The following is a 17,680-nucleotide window of genomic DNA, read 5'->3' as shown; positions in this document are numbered from 1 at the left end:
CACGAGAAATCTTTCCCTTATCTTGAATAGATCATCAGGGGGGTCTATGTATGGCTAGGGCTGCTCAAAACCGAAACCGGGAGACATCCGGATAGTTGCTATCCGGATATCTCCCAGTAAACCTGTGCGGGGGGGCAGGGGGGTCAATCTTACCTGTCTGACGTCTTCATCGTCCGTCCCTCGCCGCCTCCCACGATGCGCTCCAAGCGGCGGTCACGTGATTACAAACACTTCCTCCTTCCGGGTTGAAGGAGAAAGTGTTTGTAATCACGTGACGCGCGTGGAGCGCATCATGGGAGGCGCCGAGGGACGGACGAAGAAGACGTCAGACAGGTAAGACTGCCCCCCCCCGCACAGGTTTACTGGGAGATATCCAGACAGCAACTATCTGGATGTCTCCCAGTTTCGGTTTTGAGCAGCCCTATGTATGGCTGATCTTAGGGTGAAATCCCTCCCACAGTGTGATGTCATGACTATGGTTCTTACAGTTTGCTGTTTGTGAATTTGTTGCATTGTGGGAAATAATGGCTTTTTCCAAGCAAGCACTCTCTCCCTCTGTGCATAGAACTCTCAGTAAACGAACATTCTGTACAGATCACCTGGCATGACGAAAGATGTCACCAGCTCTGATAAATTTAACCATGTAAATCCGGGAGAGGAGAAATTTTACAATCGGCAAACACTAACTAAATAATGTTTAAAGGAATATTGTAAAACATAAGCAATTTTGTTCATTATGTTATTTTCACTACAGTTCCTCTGTAAGCAAGTAAGATTCTACTACAAAGACAACGATCATTTTCACAGTATGGTTTCTCAATAATAACACAGGAGGCAACATTCCAGAACACACTACAGTACTCATCCTGCAACTGCCCCTGGAAACAGTTTTCAACTGCGCAACATCCATTCACAAAATGTACAGCCAAACCTATCAGCAGCAGTGCCTTTAGGGCCAACTGAACAGTTAATTTATGCAAACTTGTCACTTAAGAAGAGAAAGGCAGGGACACAGCTGGCACACAGTACTGTACATGGAATACTAAACCTACAATTAAAATGAAGTTTTTGAAAAAACAAACAAACCTAAAGCCGGCTAGAGAATACATTCAATCCATCACAAAACCGTGAAAAATCCAACAATCCTCATCCTCCCAAAGTTCCCCCCTTTGGCTTAAAGACCTCTTTGTTGTAAATGGTAATTATGCATAAATTCATCGCTGCAGAGAATAGCTCCCTTTATACAGTGTCTACCTTGGAAACCCACAGATACCCGTCACTGCTCACCAATGCATTGAATTGCAACTATTTCTTCTTCTGACTCAACTTTACAAAGCATACGTCTTATCAATGCCACCGCAGACATTCCCAGGGTGCACTACTTTATAGATTTGCCAGGCGCATGATCTAATCATACAGGTTATTGCCTGGTCCAGTTTCCTGGACCAGGACATAAGGTTTGGCGATCTCTTGACTGCATTCTCCATCATGGAGCAATGCCAACAAGGAAGATGCAATGGGAAAATCGCACTAGTAAGAGTGACGGAAGGACAGAGGCGATGGACGTCTCACGGGAATAAGGAAGGAAGGGGTAAGCTAGAAGAGGTGAGGATGAGAAGAGATGGATGATTACATCACAGATAACGGTGGAGTCTTCTAGGAGAGTGAACAGGCGACACTGACAGGTGGAGGTATCAGTGAATTGACTTACCAAACATCTGGATGTGTCCTTTTGTGATGGGGTTGAAGCTGCCGCAGGCCAGCAGGATGACATGGGTTTTGGTGGTCTCAGCCATGTCAGCTGGTCAGGGGAAAAGGAGAAGGTAGAATTTGGGTGGGTGAGGAAGAGGGGTAGACTATGGGTGGGGGAAATGTACGAGTTTAGATAAGGATTTTCTCTTGGTGGGTGGGTATCCTTTGCCTCTGCAGAGAAAGGAGATGAGACTTGCTGCTGAACAATCAGAGGAGAGAATGCTAAAGGCAGCACGTCATAGCTCAGGCTCCCTCCCCCATCTTCCCTGCGCTCTGCCTTCACAGCCTTCCCCTTTAACCACTACACAGCCACACATCCACCTGCTCCATGCTGCTGGATGGATGGAAGCAAACAATAGCAGCACATCACTATAGAAGTGATGCCAGTCAGCCGGATGAAAGATCCCTAATGTAACATAACTACAAAGGGATAATAGTCATGCTTTTGGCTGGTAGTAAGTAACCTCCAACTATGTCCATTAACACAGTGCAAAGGATAATAATGATTGGTATGGTGCAGTAACCCATAACAGACAAAATTCCGATGTCAGTAAAAAGAGGAACTTTAGGGAAAAGGGGAAAAAAGAAATCCATACATTGCAAAGTGAGAAGTTAAAAAATAGAAGAGAGATAAAGAAATGATTGATATTCGCCATATAATTTGTTCATCTTGTTTGATCCACAATGAGCCTGCATGAAATCACCTTTACTACTGGCAGACAAGATAAAAAGAAAAGAAAAACAGACAGCACCAACTGTCATTATCTATAACCACACGCACAGTGTGATAGGCTAAAAGGTTATTTTTTAAAGATATACATATTCACAGGGACAGATACTGGTAGCTTGGCAGTTACAGCCGTTATTTCCCACACTGCAACATGGCTCCCACAGTGTGTCAGGACCTAGGTCCTGACATCACCCTGTGGAAGGGGTTTCACCACAATAACCATACAGACGTTCCTGATGATCTATTTGAGTAGTTCAATCTTTGGTTACAGTTTCTCTTTAAAGGGAACCTTAACTGAACGGGGGGTAAAGAGTTTTACTTACCTGGGGCTATTACCAGCCCCTCTGCAGCAGTCCTGTGCCCTCGGCGCCGCTCTGGAATCCTCTGGTCCCCCGCTGTCACTTAGTTTCGTTTTTGACGACTCACCAGTCGCCGGCCGCCATGCGTATTATTGGACGCATTCACCAATGCAATTAGCGCTATTGCGGACCGCAACGCGTACAAAAATACCCGTTGCCGCATATCTACGCGTGCGGAATGCGGCAACGCATATTTTTGTAATCCGCAATAGCGCTAATTGCATTGGTGAATGCGTCCAATAATACGCATGGCGGCCAGCGACTGGTGAGTCGTCAAAAACGAAACTAAGTGACAGCGGGGGACCAGAGGATTCCAGAGCGGCGCCGAGGGCACAGGACTGCTGCAGGGGGCTGGTAATAGCCCCAGGTAAGTAAAACTCTTTACCCCCCGTTCACTTAAGGTTCCCTTTAAAGCTAGCCATAGACAGAGAAATGTTAATTTCATAGTTACAATGACTGAGCTGAAGAAATGTCAGGAGCAGCTGATTGGCTCTAAAAGCTATGAATAATACCTTCAGAAGTTAAGATAACTTCAGATTAAAGGAAACCTAAAGTGAAATAAAGGTTGCCAGTTTTACTTACCTGGGGCTTTTATTTTACTTTAGTTTCTCTTTCAAGTAGAAAGTAAAATAAAATAATGAATACAATTGCTTTTTTTTTTTTTTTTTTTACAATAAAGGACGGTAACATCTTTGGTACTGGCAGGTGATCTCTGCGGATTGTTCATTTACTGGGAGTTGTAAACGATCTCTGGTCTCCTAGAATACAGTGGGATGTGAAAGTTTGGGCAACCTTGTTAAACGTCATGATTTTCCTGTATAAATCGTTGGTTGTTATGAAAAAAAAAATGTCAGTTAAATATATCATATAGAAGACACACACAGTGATATATGAGAAGTGAAATGAAGTTTATTGGATTTACAGAAAGTGTGCAATAATTGTTTAAACAAAATTAGGCAGGTGCATAAATGAAATCAATATTTAGTAGATCCTTCTTTTGCAGACATTACAGCCTCTAAACGCTTCCTGTAGGTTCCAATGAGAGTCTGGATTCTGGTTGACGGTATTTTGGACCATTCCTCTTTACAAAACATCTCTAGTTCATTCAGGTTTGATCAGGGTCAGACTGAGACACTAAGGGCCCACCAGGAAAGCTTTAGCCTGGGGCCCGCCGCAGGCATCAAGTAGTCAAATGCCACAAAATAAAAATATTAAGTAGTCATACACCTCCAGATAAAATAATTAAGTAGCCAGGTGCCTTACAATGAACAAAATAAACATCCAGGTGCATCAAAATAAAATAATTTAGTAGCCAAATGGACCCTGTTTACATAAATAAAGTAGCCATGTTCCCCAAAAAACAGAAGTAGTCATATGCCCATATATATCAGTATTAGGTAGCCAGTGCTGGCTGAGGAGGGATGGTTGCTTTGCTGTGTGGCTTTAGAGTATGCAGGGCCAGGGCCTGGGCCTGAGCCAAGTGTCATATGAAGGGCCTAGAGCCTGAGTATAGTTGTCTGCAGTATAGGTAGCCAGCTATAAGTGCCCCCAGTATAGGTAGCAAGTTATAGGTGGCCCCATTATAGGTAATTAACTATAGGCACCCCCAGTATAGGTAGCAAGCTATAGGTGTCCCCAGTATAGGTAGTTAACTATAGGTGTCCCCAGTATAGATAGCAAGTTATAGATGTCCCCAGTATAGGTAGTTAGCTATAGGTGTCCCCAGTATAGGAAGACAGTTCTATAGGTGCCCTTAGTATACGTATCCAGGTCTATAGGTGCCCCCAGTAAAGGTAGCCAGGTCTATAGGTGCCCCCAATATAGGTAGCCAGGTCTATAGGTGTCCCCAGTTTACTTAGCCAGGTCTATAGGTGTCCCCAGTTTAGTTAGTCAGGTCTATAGGTGTCCCCAATTTAGGTAGGCAGGTGTATAGGTGTCCCCAGCTTAGGTAGGCAGGTCTATAGGTGTCCCCAGTTTAGGTAGGCAGGTCTATAGGCATCCCCAGTTTAGCTAGGCATGTCTGTAAGTGTCCCCACTAGCCAGCAAGGTCTCTGGTGGCCCCAGCCTGGAAGGAGGGGCAGTGGGCACAGAGCAACAGGGAGGGGGGAAAGCCCCCCCCCCCCTCACCTGGGCCCCCTCTTCCTCGCTCCCCCCTCCAAATTTGCAGCCAGCCAGCGGCAAAATTGCAGCCAGCCATGGTGCCTCCCGGGGGCAAGAGGCCCACTGGGAAAATTCCAGAGCTCCCGCCGAGGCTTGTCTGAGCCTGGGTTTGATGGCTTCCAAGCATGGACAGCTCTCTTTAACTCACACCACAGATTTTCAATTATATTCAGGTCTGGGGACTGAGATGGCCATTCTAGAACATTGTACTTGTTCCTCTGCATGAATGCCTTAGTGGAGTTTGAGCAGTGTTTAAGGTTTTGGTCTTGTTGAGAGATCCAGCCCGGCGCAGCTTGAGCTTTGTCACTGATTCCTGGACATTGGTCTCCAGAATCTGCTGATACTGAGGGGAATCCATGCGTCCCTCAACTTTGACAAGATTCCCAGTCTCTGCACTGACCACACAGCCCCATAGCATGATGAAACCACCACCATATTTTACCCTAGGTAGCAGGTGTTTTTATTGGAATGCTGTGTTCTTTTCCTCCATGCATAACGCCCCTTGTTATGCCCAAATAACTCAATTTTAGTTTCATCAGTCCACAGCACCTTATTCCAAATTGAAGCTGGCTTGTCCAAATGCTTTAGCATACCTCAATCGGCTCTGTTTCTGCTGAGAAAAGGCTCCCTCGGCATCACTCTTGCATACAGCATCTCCTTGTGTAAAGTGCACCGAATGGTTGAATGATGCACAGTGACTCCATCTGCAGCAACATGATGTAGGTCTTTGGTGCTGGTCTGTGATTTGACTTTGACTGTTCTCACCATTCGTCACTTCTGTTTATCCAAGATTTTTCTTGGTCTGCCACTTTGAGCATTAACTTGAACTGAGCCTGTGGTCTTCCATTTCCTCAATATGTTCCTAACCGTGGAAACAGACAGCTGAAATCTCTGAGACAGCTTTTGTATCCTTCCACTAAACCATGATGGTGAACAATCTTAGTCTTCAGGTCATCAGTCTTCAGACCCCCATGCTGCTACTCTTTAAAAGAGGAGGGAAATTTACAATTGACCCCCTTAAAGAGAAACTCCAACCAAGAATTGAACTTTTTCCCAATCAGTAGCTGATACCCCATTTTACATGAGAAAGACAATGATTTTCACAAACAGACCATCAGGGGGCGCTGTGTGACTGATTTTGTGCTGAAACCCCTCCCACAAGAGGCTCTGAATACCGCGGTACTGCTGGCAAACTGCCACAATGTAACAATGTTCAGAGACAGGAAATAGCTGTTATTAGCTGTCTGTAACAGACAGAGCAGCTAGAAACAGCTAAATAACCTGCCCACAGTAAAAATGTCACCATGTAATAAATGTCAGAATGTGAATCTGGGAGAGGAAAGATTTTACAATGAGCAAACACTGACTAAATCATTTATACATAATTATGGTAAAAAATGAAGCACTTTTTTTACTACATTATTTTCACTGGAGTTCCTCTTTAAATACTCTTTCTCATAATTGGATTCACCTGTGTACGTAGGTCAGGGGTCACTGAGCTTACCAAGCCAATTTGAGTTCCAATAATTAGTTTTAAAGGTTTCGGAATCAATAAAATGGCAACAGTGCCCAAATCTATGCACCTACCTCATTTTATTTAAACAATTATTGCACTCTTTCTGTAAATGCAATAAACTTCATTTCACTTCTCAATTATCACTGTGTGTCTCCCATATGATATATTTAACTGACATTTTTTATTGTAACAACCAACCATTTATTCAGGAAAATCATGACAATTAACAGGGTTGCCCAAACTTTGGCATCCCACTGTAGTTGTAGGAAGCGTTTCTGATGCTGAAACCAGGATATTTAAAGACTTAGGGCTCGTTCACACTAGGGGTGTTTTTGCCCTTTTTTCAAGTGCAGGCAATTTTCAAAATCGCCTTAAAAAGCTTGTGCAATGATTCCCTATGAGAGAGTTCACAGCTGAGCGGTTTGTTTGCGATCCCCTCAGCAAAGCGGTGCCTGTACCATTTTCGAGGCGATTTTGCCTCAATGGAAGGTATAGGAAAAAACGCAAATGCTCACAAAATCGCTTTGTGCAGCGATTGCGTTTGTGTTTTTAAGAATAAATACATTGTATTTTTTCTTTTCCAGGTTAAAGAGTTCACTTCCTGACTTGACTCAGGAAGTGAATTTCAAAACCGCACTGGAAAAGTGCTTAGAAAAGCGCTTTTACCAAAAACGCAGCGTGCAGTGGAGCGTTGGGAGGCACACAAAATCGCGAAATGCTTGCGTTTGCCGATTATGCAATTATTTAGATGTAAACAAGGCCTCAAAGTGTACCAGAGACAAAAAAAAGTTTTATACATACCTATGGCTTCCTCCAGCCCCATGCGCACGGATCGCTCCCACGCGGCCATCCTCCGCTGCCTGCAGCACCAGTATCTGGTCCCATTAGTTCTGCCAGTCGTGGACAGTCTGCACAAGAGAAGTGCGCCCTCTATGTATCTCTCTGGCTGAAAAATTGGGTTAAATATTTAAAGTGTACAAGAGCTGAATAAAAGAAAAAGCTTCCTCCAGCCCCATCCACTCGGATCGCTTCCACGCCGCCGCCCTCCGCTGTCTATAGCTTCGGTATCGGATCACGTTACTTCAGCCAGTCGGGGTCAGTCTACGCATAACCCAGGAGAAGTGTGCCCTCTTCGTATCTCTCCAGCGGCCGCTGGAGAGATACGCAAATGGTGCACTTCTCTTAAGTCACACTGGCCCCGATTGGCTGAAGTGACGGGACCCGATACCGAGCTGCAGACAGCGGAGGGCGGCGGCGTGGGTGCGATCTGAGTGGATGTATAAAACTTTTTCTTTTATTCAGCTCTGGTTTCCTCTTTAACTAACTTAAGAAAAAATGGATAATCTAATAATAGTATACTGAATTCCACTATACTGTATGTTGCTATGGTTCTTCTTTAAAGTTTCCAATAGCGATGACCCACCAAAATGGTTTGATTTTATTCAAATAAATCCTAATTTAAGATGGCTATACACAGGTTGATTATGGAGTGGATTGTTGATCCCTATCTGATTGGAATTCATGCCTAACCATATGTAGTAAACTAAATGTTGCTAGATTTCATTAACATTTTATCTAGTATTGATTAGACAGCAAATGTTGTACTGCTCAATGCAATGCAACGCTACGGGCCATCGATTCCGCACTACTCAAGCTCCACCCCCAGCGAGATGAAGCTTTTCCAGCATGTCCAATTACACTTTCCATCCATGAATTGCACAACATCAATCGAAAGTCAATCGATGTGATATATTGCAGCAATGGATTACTGGCAGATCCCATCAAAGTGATCATCGAATCTCCTAGAGATCATAAAAATCGACACATGTATGGCTAGCTATATTGTTCCACAGAAGCAATTTCCTTCAGATAGTTACCAATCTGATCATTTTGCTTGCATAGAACGATAATAGCAATTTATTTTATGTGACAGTCAATTGCTATAATTATAGACAATTTTGATCTGATATTCTTTCATTATATGATCATATCTTCATCATGGCTCATTCAGGCCTGGAACCTACTACTAATTGCAAAGCGCTATCGCAATCACGTGTATTTTTAACCTCCTTGGCGGTATGGACGAGCTTACCTCGTCCATGACCGCCGGAGGGCACCGCTCAGGACCCGCTGGGTCGATTTTCATATTTTTTTTTTTGAAAACACGCAGCAAGCACTTTGCTTGCTGCGTGTTGGGGACGATCGCCACCGCTCGCCGCCGATGCGCCGCTGCCCGGCGCATAACACGCCGCCCCCCCCACCCCGAGACCCCTGCGCAGCCTGGCCAATCAGTGTCAGGCAGCGCTGAGGGGTGGATCGGAACTCCGTCTGACATCACGACGTCGATGATGTCATCGCTATCGTCGTCATGGCGACGGGGGAAGCCCTAAGATTTCCTTATCGGTAATAGCGCCGGCGGCGATCGGAGGGGTGGGAGGGGTGCTAGGCTAGCTACATGATTTTAAAAAAAAAAATATTCAAAAAATAGTGCTGCGCATCCACCCTGGCGCAAACAATAGAACACCAGGGTGGTTAATGAGCATTTTGTAAGCGATTTCATAAGCTTTTCCAGCGATTTTGGTAGCGATTTTAAAAAGTGTATGCTTTTTTTGCCAGAGATTGTGATTGCGATTAGCGATTTTAATTCTGATTGGTTGTTTCAAATTATTATGAATTTTTTTACAGTTTGCAGTCATTTTAAATCACACACAAATCAATATGTGTAGCGATTCATGAGCGATTTGCCAGCGCTTATATACTTTACATTGAAGCGCAAACGCTCCCAAAATGCTGCATGTCCTGCGATTGCGATTTTGCTAATCATCATTTTGCTAATGATAACAATTACAGTATAGAATGTATTGGAAGAGTTTGGGTTCCATGAGCTTGGGACAGTGGGGTATATTAGACTTGGTAACAATTTGCATATAATTTAAGATTTCTGTATATAACCTATCAATTTGTTATTGGTGCCTGCAAAATTAACCAATGCAGGCTACCGTATGATCTTTTAATTCACAAGATTGGGGGAGGCAAATGGTGCCTTGTAATATCAGCTTGTCGCCTACAAATGCTCGAGTTACAAATGTCTCATACATACATGGACAATTTGTATTGTACCATTTTTCTTATTGTATAAACTGTAGTAAGTTGTTTAAAGCCCAGTGAAATAAACGTAAGTCCAAACTCTGAGCTGTCTGAAAATAGTTTATTTTACACATAGCACTATGTATAACACATGACTTGACTTACTGTACAAAACAACCACCTGGTAATGAACCTGTTTGTAAATAGAGTGCTGACTGTATAGTGATGTAAAACGCTATATAAATGTTTATACTAACGTGAAGTTACACTTTCAAATATTGTGCTTTCATCTCCTATGAGGCCGGATAGGAAGAACAAAATCATTGTCTGATGCAAATACAGTACTACTGCACAAAATGTGCTGCTTCACATTTTAGCACTCGTCAGTGATAAGCTATTGTCAGGGCCTGATCTACCATAAGGCACTGTAGGTATGAGCCTACAGGTGCCTGATGATGGAAAGGCGGCCCATTCCCTACCCGAGCGCTTTATTCCCTCCTTGCCTATGCAGAGTCCTGATGAGAGTGTAAATGAGAGGTTACTCCCCCAGCATTTGGCATTCCACTAACAAGATCTCCCTTTAATCAGAGGAACCTCTAGCTAGTTAGTATTAGGCAGCAAGAACTACCCTCAGTATTAAGGGCCACCTGTAGCTACTCATGACGGGTAGGGGAAGTAAGGGAGAAGCAACCGGGGTGGGGGGGATTTGGGGGCGCAGCCAGCACACTTCTGGTGCAGTTTGGTGAAGGTTTATAGGTTCCTAAAGAGCAAAGTCTAAGGTGCCAGGACATCTGTGCCTATAGGCTCTTGTGAGGTAAATCCGGGCCGGGCAAAAAATTGTAGGTGACATGAAAACTTTGTTTATGTGCCATGGGTTGTATTTATTTCAGTCACAAATACTTTTGATCCTGGAAATGTATGACATAGCAGAAAAGGAGAATTGCAGAGGCACTGGTAGAGCATAGATCATCGCTGAAGGTGAGTACATTCTGGGTAGGAACACACTAGGCAGGAACGCTAACGTTGGGGAAAATGCAGCGAAAACGCACATAATGCAAGTTAATAGGTCTCATAGAAAAACACTTATGTTTGTGTTCTGCAATGTCTGTTTTTAAAATGCAGGACTTGCTGCATATTTTTCCCCAAAAATTCACTTGAGGATAGCCGGGACCAGCCATAGGCCTGAGGCCCACTGGTAGCGCTTTTCAGGTGACCGTAGAATGCTTGCTATTTCCAAATTGTGGAAGTCCAGCAAATTTAATTGTAATTCTGAGATTTGGCTCTACAGTCATTAATGTGATTGCTCTCAAAGGTAGAAGCAGATAAATATTGTCTTTTAGCCTATTTTTAATTTACTTCTCAGTACTAACTACAACATTAGCCAGATAGATAGAGAACAGATGTTAGGCTGTTTGAAGTCTCCACAGTGAACTGGTAATGAGATATTAATGGATCCCTTCCAATTAATATCAGTAAGTAATGGGTTAACCCCTTTGCTTCTGTTAATGGCTTAACCAACTGAACATTGTGTTTATCAGGCTTTTCAGCCAGGGTTCCCTGGAACCCCAGAGTTCCTGGAGGACTTTTCAGGGGTTCCCTGGCATTTTCCCCTCCTGTGACAGTGGTGGGCTGAGAAAGTTTCCAAAGTACCTCTTTGGCTCCTCTGTGTATGCTTGCCCTGAATGGTGATGGGGAAGGAGGGGTGGGGGTATAATAGAGAACACCATAAGGGGTACTGTAAAAAGAAGCACTAAATTGGGTCAGAATAATAAGGAGCTAGAACAGGGGTGTCAAACTCAAATGCAAAGTGGGCTGAAATTGTGCACTAGGACCTAGTCGCTGGCCAAACTCAATGTCTACTGGCCACCTTCCTCCCTTGTAGAGTTTCCTGGTTTCTAATGGCCCCCCTCCAACCCCTGTGCAGTTCCCTGGTGCCTAGTGGTTCTGCCTCCCCTATACAGTTACCTGGTGGCTAGAGGCCCCCACCCTCCCCTTTACAGTTCCCTAGCTTTTAGTGGTTTCCCCCTACCTCCCCCATATTGTTTCCCTGGTGTTCTAGGGCTTCACCTCCAATATAGCTTCCCTGGTGGCCTAGAAAGGACCAAACATAATGCAAAGTGGGGAAACCACTTGAGGGCAAAATTTAATGGCTCCGATGGCCAGATTTCACCCACGGGCCGGAGTTTGACATGTATGAGCTAGAGCAACTAATAAAATCACTAGAGTAGGAAGATAGTATAAGGGCTCAAACCCACTAGCAGCCTTTTCTAAGCGCTAGTGATCTGTAATAGCTCTTGCTAATGCAATGCTATGGAGAATTTTTATAAAATTACATAGCTCAAGTGGGATCACATTAGCAAGAGCTTTTCAAATCACAAAGTGCTCCAAAAAGTGCTCCTAGTGGGTTCCAGGCCTAACAAGGGGCACTATAATAGGGAGTAGTATAATAAACAGTACTATTAAATGGGAGATTTATAATTGCGAACTTTTTAATAAGAAACACTATCTTGCACTACTATTACAGGAAGCACTGTAAGGAAGAAGCTTTTACAATGAACAACTACTCTTAAAGACTATGGGCTTGATTCACAAAAGAGTGCTAACTGTTAGCACGGCCGTTTTCGCGTGAATTTTCGCATTGCGCGCGCTTGCGAATTTTCACGCTAAACGATAACGTTTTCGCACGCAAACGCAAATTTTCGTGCGAAACCGGTATCGATTTCGCAGTAAAATTCACGTTTGCGCGCGAAAACATTATCGTTTCGCGCAAAAATTCACAAGTGCGCGCAATGCAAAAATTCGCGTGAAAACGGCCGTGCTAACAGTTAGCACTCTTTTGTGAATCAAGCCCATAGTCTTTAAGAGTAGTTGTTCATTGTAAAAGCCCTATGTCTCCTATAAAACAAATCCCCACTCCTCCAGCTAAGGCCAAGGTTCCTTGAGATCCCAAAAAAACATTTGAAGGGTTCCTACAGGGTCTAAATGTTGAGAAAGGTTGGTGTAAAGTGACGTTGAAGCGGAAATAAAATAAACTTATGAGATAATGAACTATATGTGTAGTATGGATAATTAATAGAACATTTGTAGCAAAGAAAAGAGTTTTATATTTGTATTTTCACTTATATAGCTTTATTTATAACATTGCATCATTCTGTCATATTTGCAGTTTAGAAACCACACTCTGTTTTTTAAACTGTAAAACAGAGCAGAGCTAATGACCCTGTGAATGTTGCATGCAGTAAAACCTTATCTCAAGCTGTCTCTCGCTGTTTTTTGGCTGTTCAAGCTATTCAGAAAACAGAACTGAGTTTGACCAAGTTGGTTGAAAAGCTCGGAGAAGCTCTTTTGCGTAGATAACAACTCAAGTGTTTTAATTCTTCCTGTACTGGAAAACTACACAAGACTCTTTTCTATTAATGTTCTATTTGTTATCGGTACTACACATACAATTCAGTATCTCAAAAGTTTATTTTCACTACAGCTATGCTTTAAATTAATAAAGAGGAAAGGGAAAAGAGAAGAACGGAACATCCTGCTGTGGGGGAATATGAGAGTGAACATCCAGGAAAATCCACCTGTGCTGATAACTACTCTTATAAGCAAGATTCCGAGCGAGGTCTGTCCCAAAAGACAGCAAGGACTTGGATAAATAAAGGATTACAACACCAATGCTGGATTGCGGCTCAATCTGACTACCAACAATTGAGTCTGGATTACAATTATCTAATGTCTGTAAAAGCTTTTCAGAAAGTCAAACTGATTTGTTCATCAATTGGTAACACAAGGAATTTAGTTAGAGAGGAACTGTAGTTAACCACTTCACCCCCCAGTGCTAAATTTCTCCGTCCCTCTGCGCACCGCTTCACCCCCAGGGACGGAGAAAGGCGCACTTGTTTGTTTACTGGCTGGGAGTGGGCGGGGAACTCTCGCGCACACTCCAGCCAGCCAGCACAGCAGGTTACTAATTGGATGTTAGGAACAAGCGTTCCTAAATCCAATTAGCCTCGCCGATTGCGAGTAGAATGAAGACGGCTTCAATCAAATGCCGTCTTCATTCAAAACAATGCAAGGTAAACAAACTTGCAGCCCGCGATCGCGCGCCCCCGCGACCCGCGCGCGCGCACACACCCCGGCTCTGCAGTACAATGATTGGTTATGGGGACTCTCCAGTCCCCAATAACCAATCATAGTACATCAGTACAGTAATGGAAGCAGCGCTGAAAGGGAAAAATCGCGCTGGTGTTTCAGGGGTAAAACCCCTCAGTTGTGAAATGGTTAAAATAACAAAATTGCTTATTTGTTTACAATATTTACTTATAAATTATTTAATCAGTGTTTACCCACTGTAAAATCTTTCCTCACCCTTGTAGTGGGGGTGTCTCAGCACCTTGCAGGAAAAAAATATAGGAGACAAATACGGGAGCCCAATAGTGTAGTATATTAGTATGCAATTGAAAATAGGTTGCTGTTTTTATGATATCTATGACCAGGTATTCTTAAAGTGTCAGTTAGTGTCAGAAACATGTCTATTTATACCTGGCCAAGTCTTGTGATAATTGTCCCCCCCCCCCTTTTTTTTTTAGATTGATATATGCACTCTAGTCTATTTTATAAGCTATATATTCACGGGCAAGATAAATATCTCCTATACTGTACTATGAATGCTGGATTCTTGTATAGGTAATTTGTGCATTATTAGTACTATTATTATTATTTTATTATTAATTATATATATATATATATATATATATATATATATTTTTTTTTTATAACTTTAGTTTTTAATTTTTGTTATAAAAATCTCCTGCAGCATATGGAAATTTTGGGCATGCCGGCTTGGTTCACAGGGGCGTGTGGGCTGTTTGGCGCGGGTGTGCTGGGCGGTTGGCGCGTGGGGTGCCGTTCGCGGGCTTTTGCGCGCGTGGGGTGCCGCGATTCGACTTTTGCGGGCGCGGTTTGCCGCGGTCGCGCGGGTCCGCGGGCGGCGCTTAGCGTGCTGGCTGTTTGGCGCACCCGTGCTGGACGGTTTGCGCGGCTTTGTGAATCAGGCCCATGGACTGTTGATCCTTTTTGAACAGTATATACATACCTTCAAATGCAACTGAACACTGCATTTGCATATTTACCATCTCCCATTTTAGATCAGCAGTCCAGATCCTTAAATTAGGTTATATTTACTTTTTTAAAAAATCGTTTTTCTGATTGATGGATCTATCGAATCATTTGATCGTTTTTCATTTAACCATAATGGTATGTATACTATTAGGATATAAATGTATAATGCATAAGTATTCATTGTATTAACCTATAACGCTGTCGATACAGTTATACTGAGGAGCTCTTTCACTATTGTAGGCACTTTTATTGGCCTGATGAAGCGGGCTTGGACCCGCGAAACGCGTTGCCTGTGCTAAATAAAAATCTTTTGTCATATACAAGGATTTCGTTATTGAGGTAAGCCACCCCATATTATTTCCTCGATTTTAAGCTGTTTTTAGATGCTTTTATTTCAACCAGGGCGCCTCTTTACCTTCAATTGTGCTTTCCTCACCCTGATTTACATTCTGAAATTGAACACGGTGGTGACATATTTAGTTCTGCCAGGTGATCTGTACGGAATGTGTGTTACTGAGAGTTCTATGCACAGACAGAAATTGTCATGACATGACATCACACTGTGGGAGGGGTTTTACCACAATATCAGCCATACAGACCCCCCTGATAATTTATTTGAGAAAAGGTCTAGATTTCTTGTGGGAAAGGGGGTATCAGCTACTGTATGGTTAAAGTTCTCCTCTAGAGTTCATTTTATATGAAATCAGAGCAGGGACAAGGTCCTCCAGCACCCAAGGCTGAGACACCAAAGTGCGCCCCTCCACCCTTCCACCCCAGCTGTCACTCACTGGTTGCTGTTAGACTAAGAGGGCCACAGGGCCCACAACCTCCCCAGCACCTTAATATCTAGTTATCTGACTTGCAGTCACTGCTATGTATCCCCTTTTCTTATTTCTTTCTGCTTCATACACAATTAGGAATGACAGCTGAATGAATTGTGTGCCCCCTCCTACACTGCGCCCTGAGGCTGGAGCCTCTCCAGCCTATGCTTCGGCCCTGTATAAGATAGAACATAACTTTGACAAGACAATGTGATGTTATTTTTATAATTGGTATTTTAGGATTTCTTTTATTCTTCAGTGTATTTTATAGTTAGTGGAAAAAAATAATGAATGCAAAAATATACTTTACTTGTATTCACATTACCAAGCAACGGTCTGCTGAGTGAATGAGTTAATACCCGTCCCCTGAGATAGAATTGACGGCCAGGTAATTAGGGAAAATAATAGTCAAAGCCCATCATGCTGTTGTTCAGCTAGAGGGCTCAGCAGAGAACATGCTAATTAAACTGACCCTCTCAATAGAGAAGATAATGGACGTAATTCCAAGCAAGGCAGTAAAACACTAAAATGTTTCTGGATTTGTCCACTTAAACAGCTACAGAAATGCATATAAATACCCATCAAATCTGAATAAAGGCTTCAGTGAGAGCTTTAATATAAAAAAAGCTCAGATAGGGTTGTTTTGGTCACAGTACCTGATAATTAGGTTTGAGACAAGCTTGTAGCGCAAACAAGGAAAGGATGCTGAACTGTGTCCCAGCCATTATATGAGGTCATCACTGGATTGATGTACAGTAATCATGTGTGTTGCTTTCATTTCATCACTCTGCTGGCAGCTTAAAGGGAGCAGCAAAAGGGCACAATGATGTTCCAGTGCTTTTACTAATCCTTGGTAGCAGGAGTCAGAATGAGTGTGCATCACTGAGAGATAGAGATCCTTTGTCATCAGTATGAGGAGTGGGTTCATCCTCAGGTGTGGGGAGTAAGGAGATGTGGTTTTCAGCTGTCCTCATTGCAAGACGAGTCATGGCCCATTTGTTTACTTCAATGATGACAGCTGAGAACAGACAGCAAACAAGATGAAGTACCAATTCAGGAGGCAGAGATGCAGCTGTGAACAGGTCAAGAATAGGAACATGGAGCAGACAAATGTGGTCTCATATGCTTCTCACAAATTAATCCAACATATTCTGGCTCGAGCAAAAAGACACTTGGCATCTCAATGGAAATCCAATGTTCTATTCCCAGACTTGGTGTTTAGCAAACTGAATGACACCGTGTTATCAGAACATATTTTGACTAAAGTTAAGCTGGCCACTAATGGTCCAATTTCTAGCGAAAAATCATTCGAGAAATCAGAAATTCTGATCGGATTGGTTGTAAATAATCTCAATTGATGGGCACAATCGATAATGAACGATTATAAAAACAATTGTCCGATTGACGTTTCGTTGAACCAAAATTTGGATTTACTTGTTGGTCATGATAGATAGGAAGCAATGATTGGTTAGTTGATGGTGTAGTGAACGATTTTTCATCCGATCCGAATTTCTGATCGCTCGAACGATTTTTCACAAAAAATTGTACCGTTAGTTGCCACCTTAAGTTATTCATTAGAACATTTTTTTTAAGATATGGGCACCATGGATAGAGTGGCAGAACAATGTGAGTCTATCATATACCTTGCATACATTTAAGGCCTTAGGTATTACTTAGGTCTTAGGTATTAAGGCCCTAGGTATTACTATTTTGAATTTTAATTAACTATTATATGTCATTATGATCTTTGTTATGTGTGTGTTTGGATGTAGTTATATTTTGATTAGACCCATTAGAAAAGGTTTATCTTTAGCTAAGATACCTTTTCCCCTTTTCCTTCTTATCCACCCCCTTTTCTCCTTCTTTATCCACTGGATGTGTCTATTGGCATGTTGTGGGTTGCCCACTCGTAGACCATCCTTTAATCCACTCCATCTATTCTATTGACCCCAACTCTTTCCTTTCCTTCCTTTTTACTATTGAAATGTACATTTTTTTAGTATACAAATTTAACAATGAGATTTTAAGATATAATAATAGATATATTTTGTTGTTTATTTGTATTTTATTGTTCCTATGTTTTTAACTTGCATACCCCCTGCGTGGGGATCTTCTTGTATTTTTATTTGTTAAAGATTTT

At 42.6% G+C, this 17,680-nt stretch overlaps 1 protein-coding gene across 3 annotated transcripts in view; it reads right to left on the bottom strand.

Moving 5' to 3' along the window:
- The window catches only part of NMNAT2 (nicotinamide nucleotide adenylyltransferase 2), a 182,891-nt gene that overhangs the window by 96,295 nt on the left and 68,916 nt on the right, over positions 1-17,680 (bottom strand). Inside the window, exon 1 of one of the 3 annotated variants that reach the window (XM_068239675.1) lies at positions 1,712-1,991. The exons of the other annotated variants lie outside the window; for them this stretch is intronic. Coding sequence (XP_068095776.1) covers positions 1,712-1,796 — 85 coding nt within the window. The 5' untranslated portion in view covers positions 1,797-1,991. Of the gene's footprint in view, positions 1-1,711; positions 1,992-17,680 lie in introns of those variants that run through there. 3 annotated transcript variants of the gene reach the window in all.

The sequence above is a fragment of the Hyperolius riggenbachi genome, chromosome 6, assembly GCF_040937935.1.
Source record: "Hyperolius riggenbachi isolate aHypRig1 chromosome 6, aHypRig1.pri, whole genome shotgun sequence".
In the NCBI taxonomy this organism is placed as follows: domain Eukaryota; kingdom Metazoa; phylum Chordata; class Amphibia; order Anura; family Hyperoliidae; genus Hyperolius; species Hyperolius riggenbachi.
This window is presented reverse-complemented; position numbering and strand designations above follow the sequence as displayed.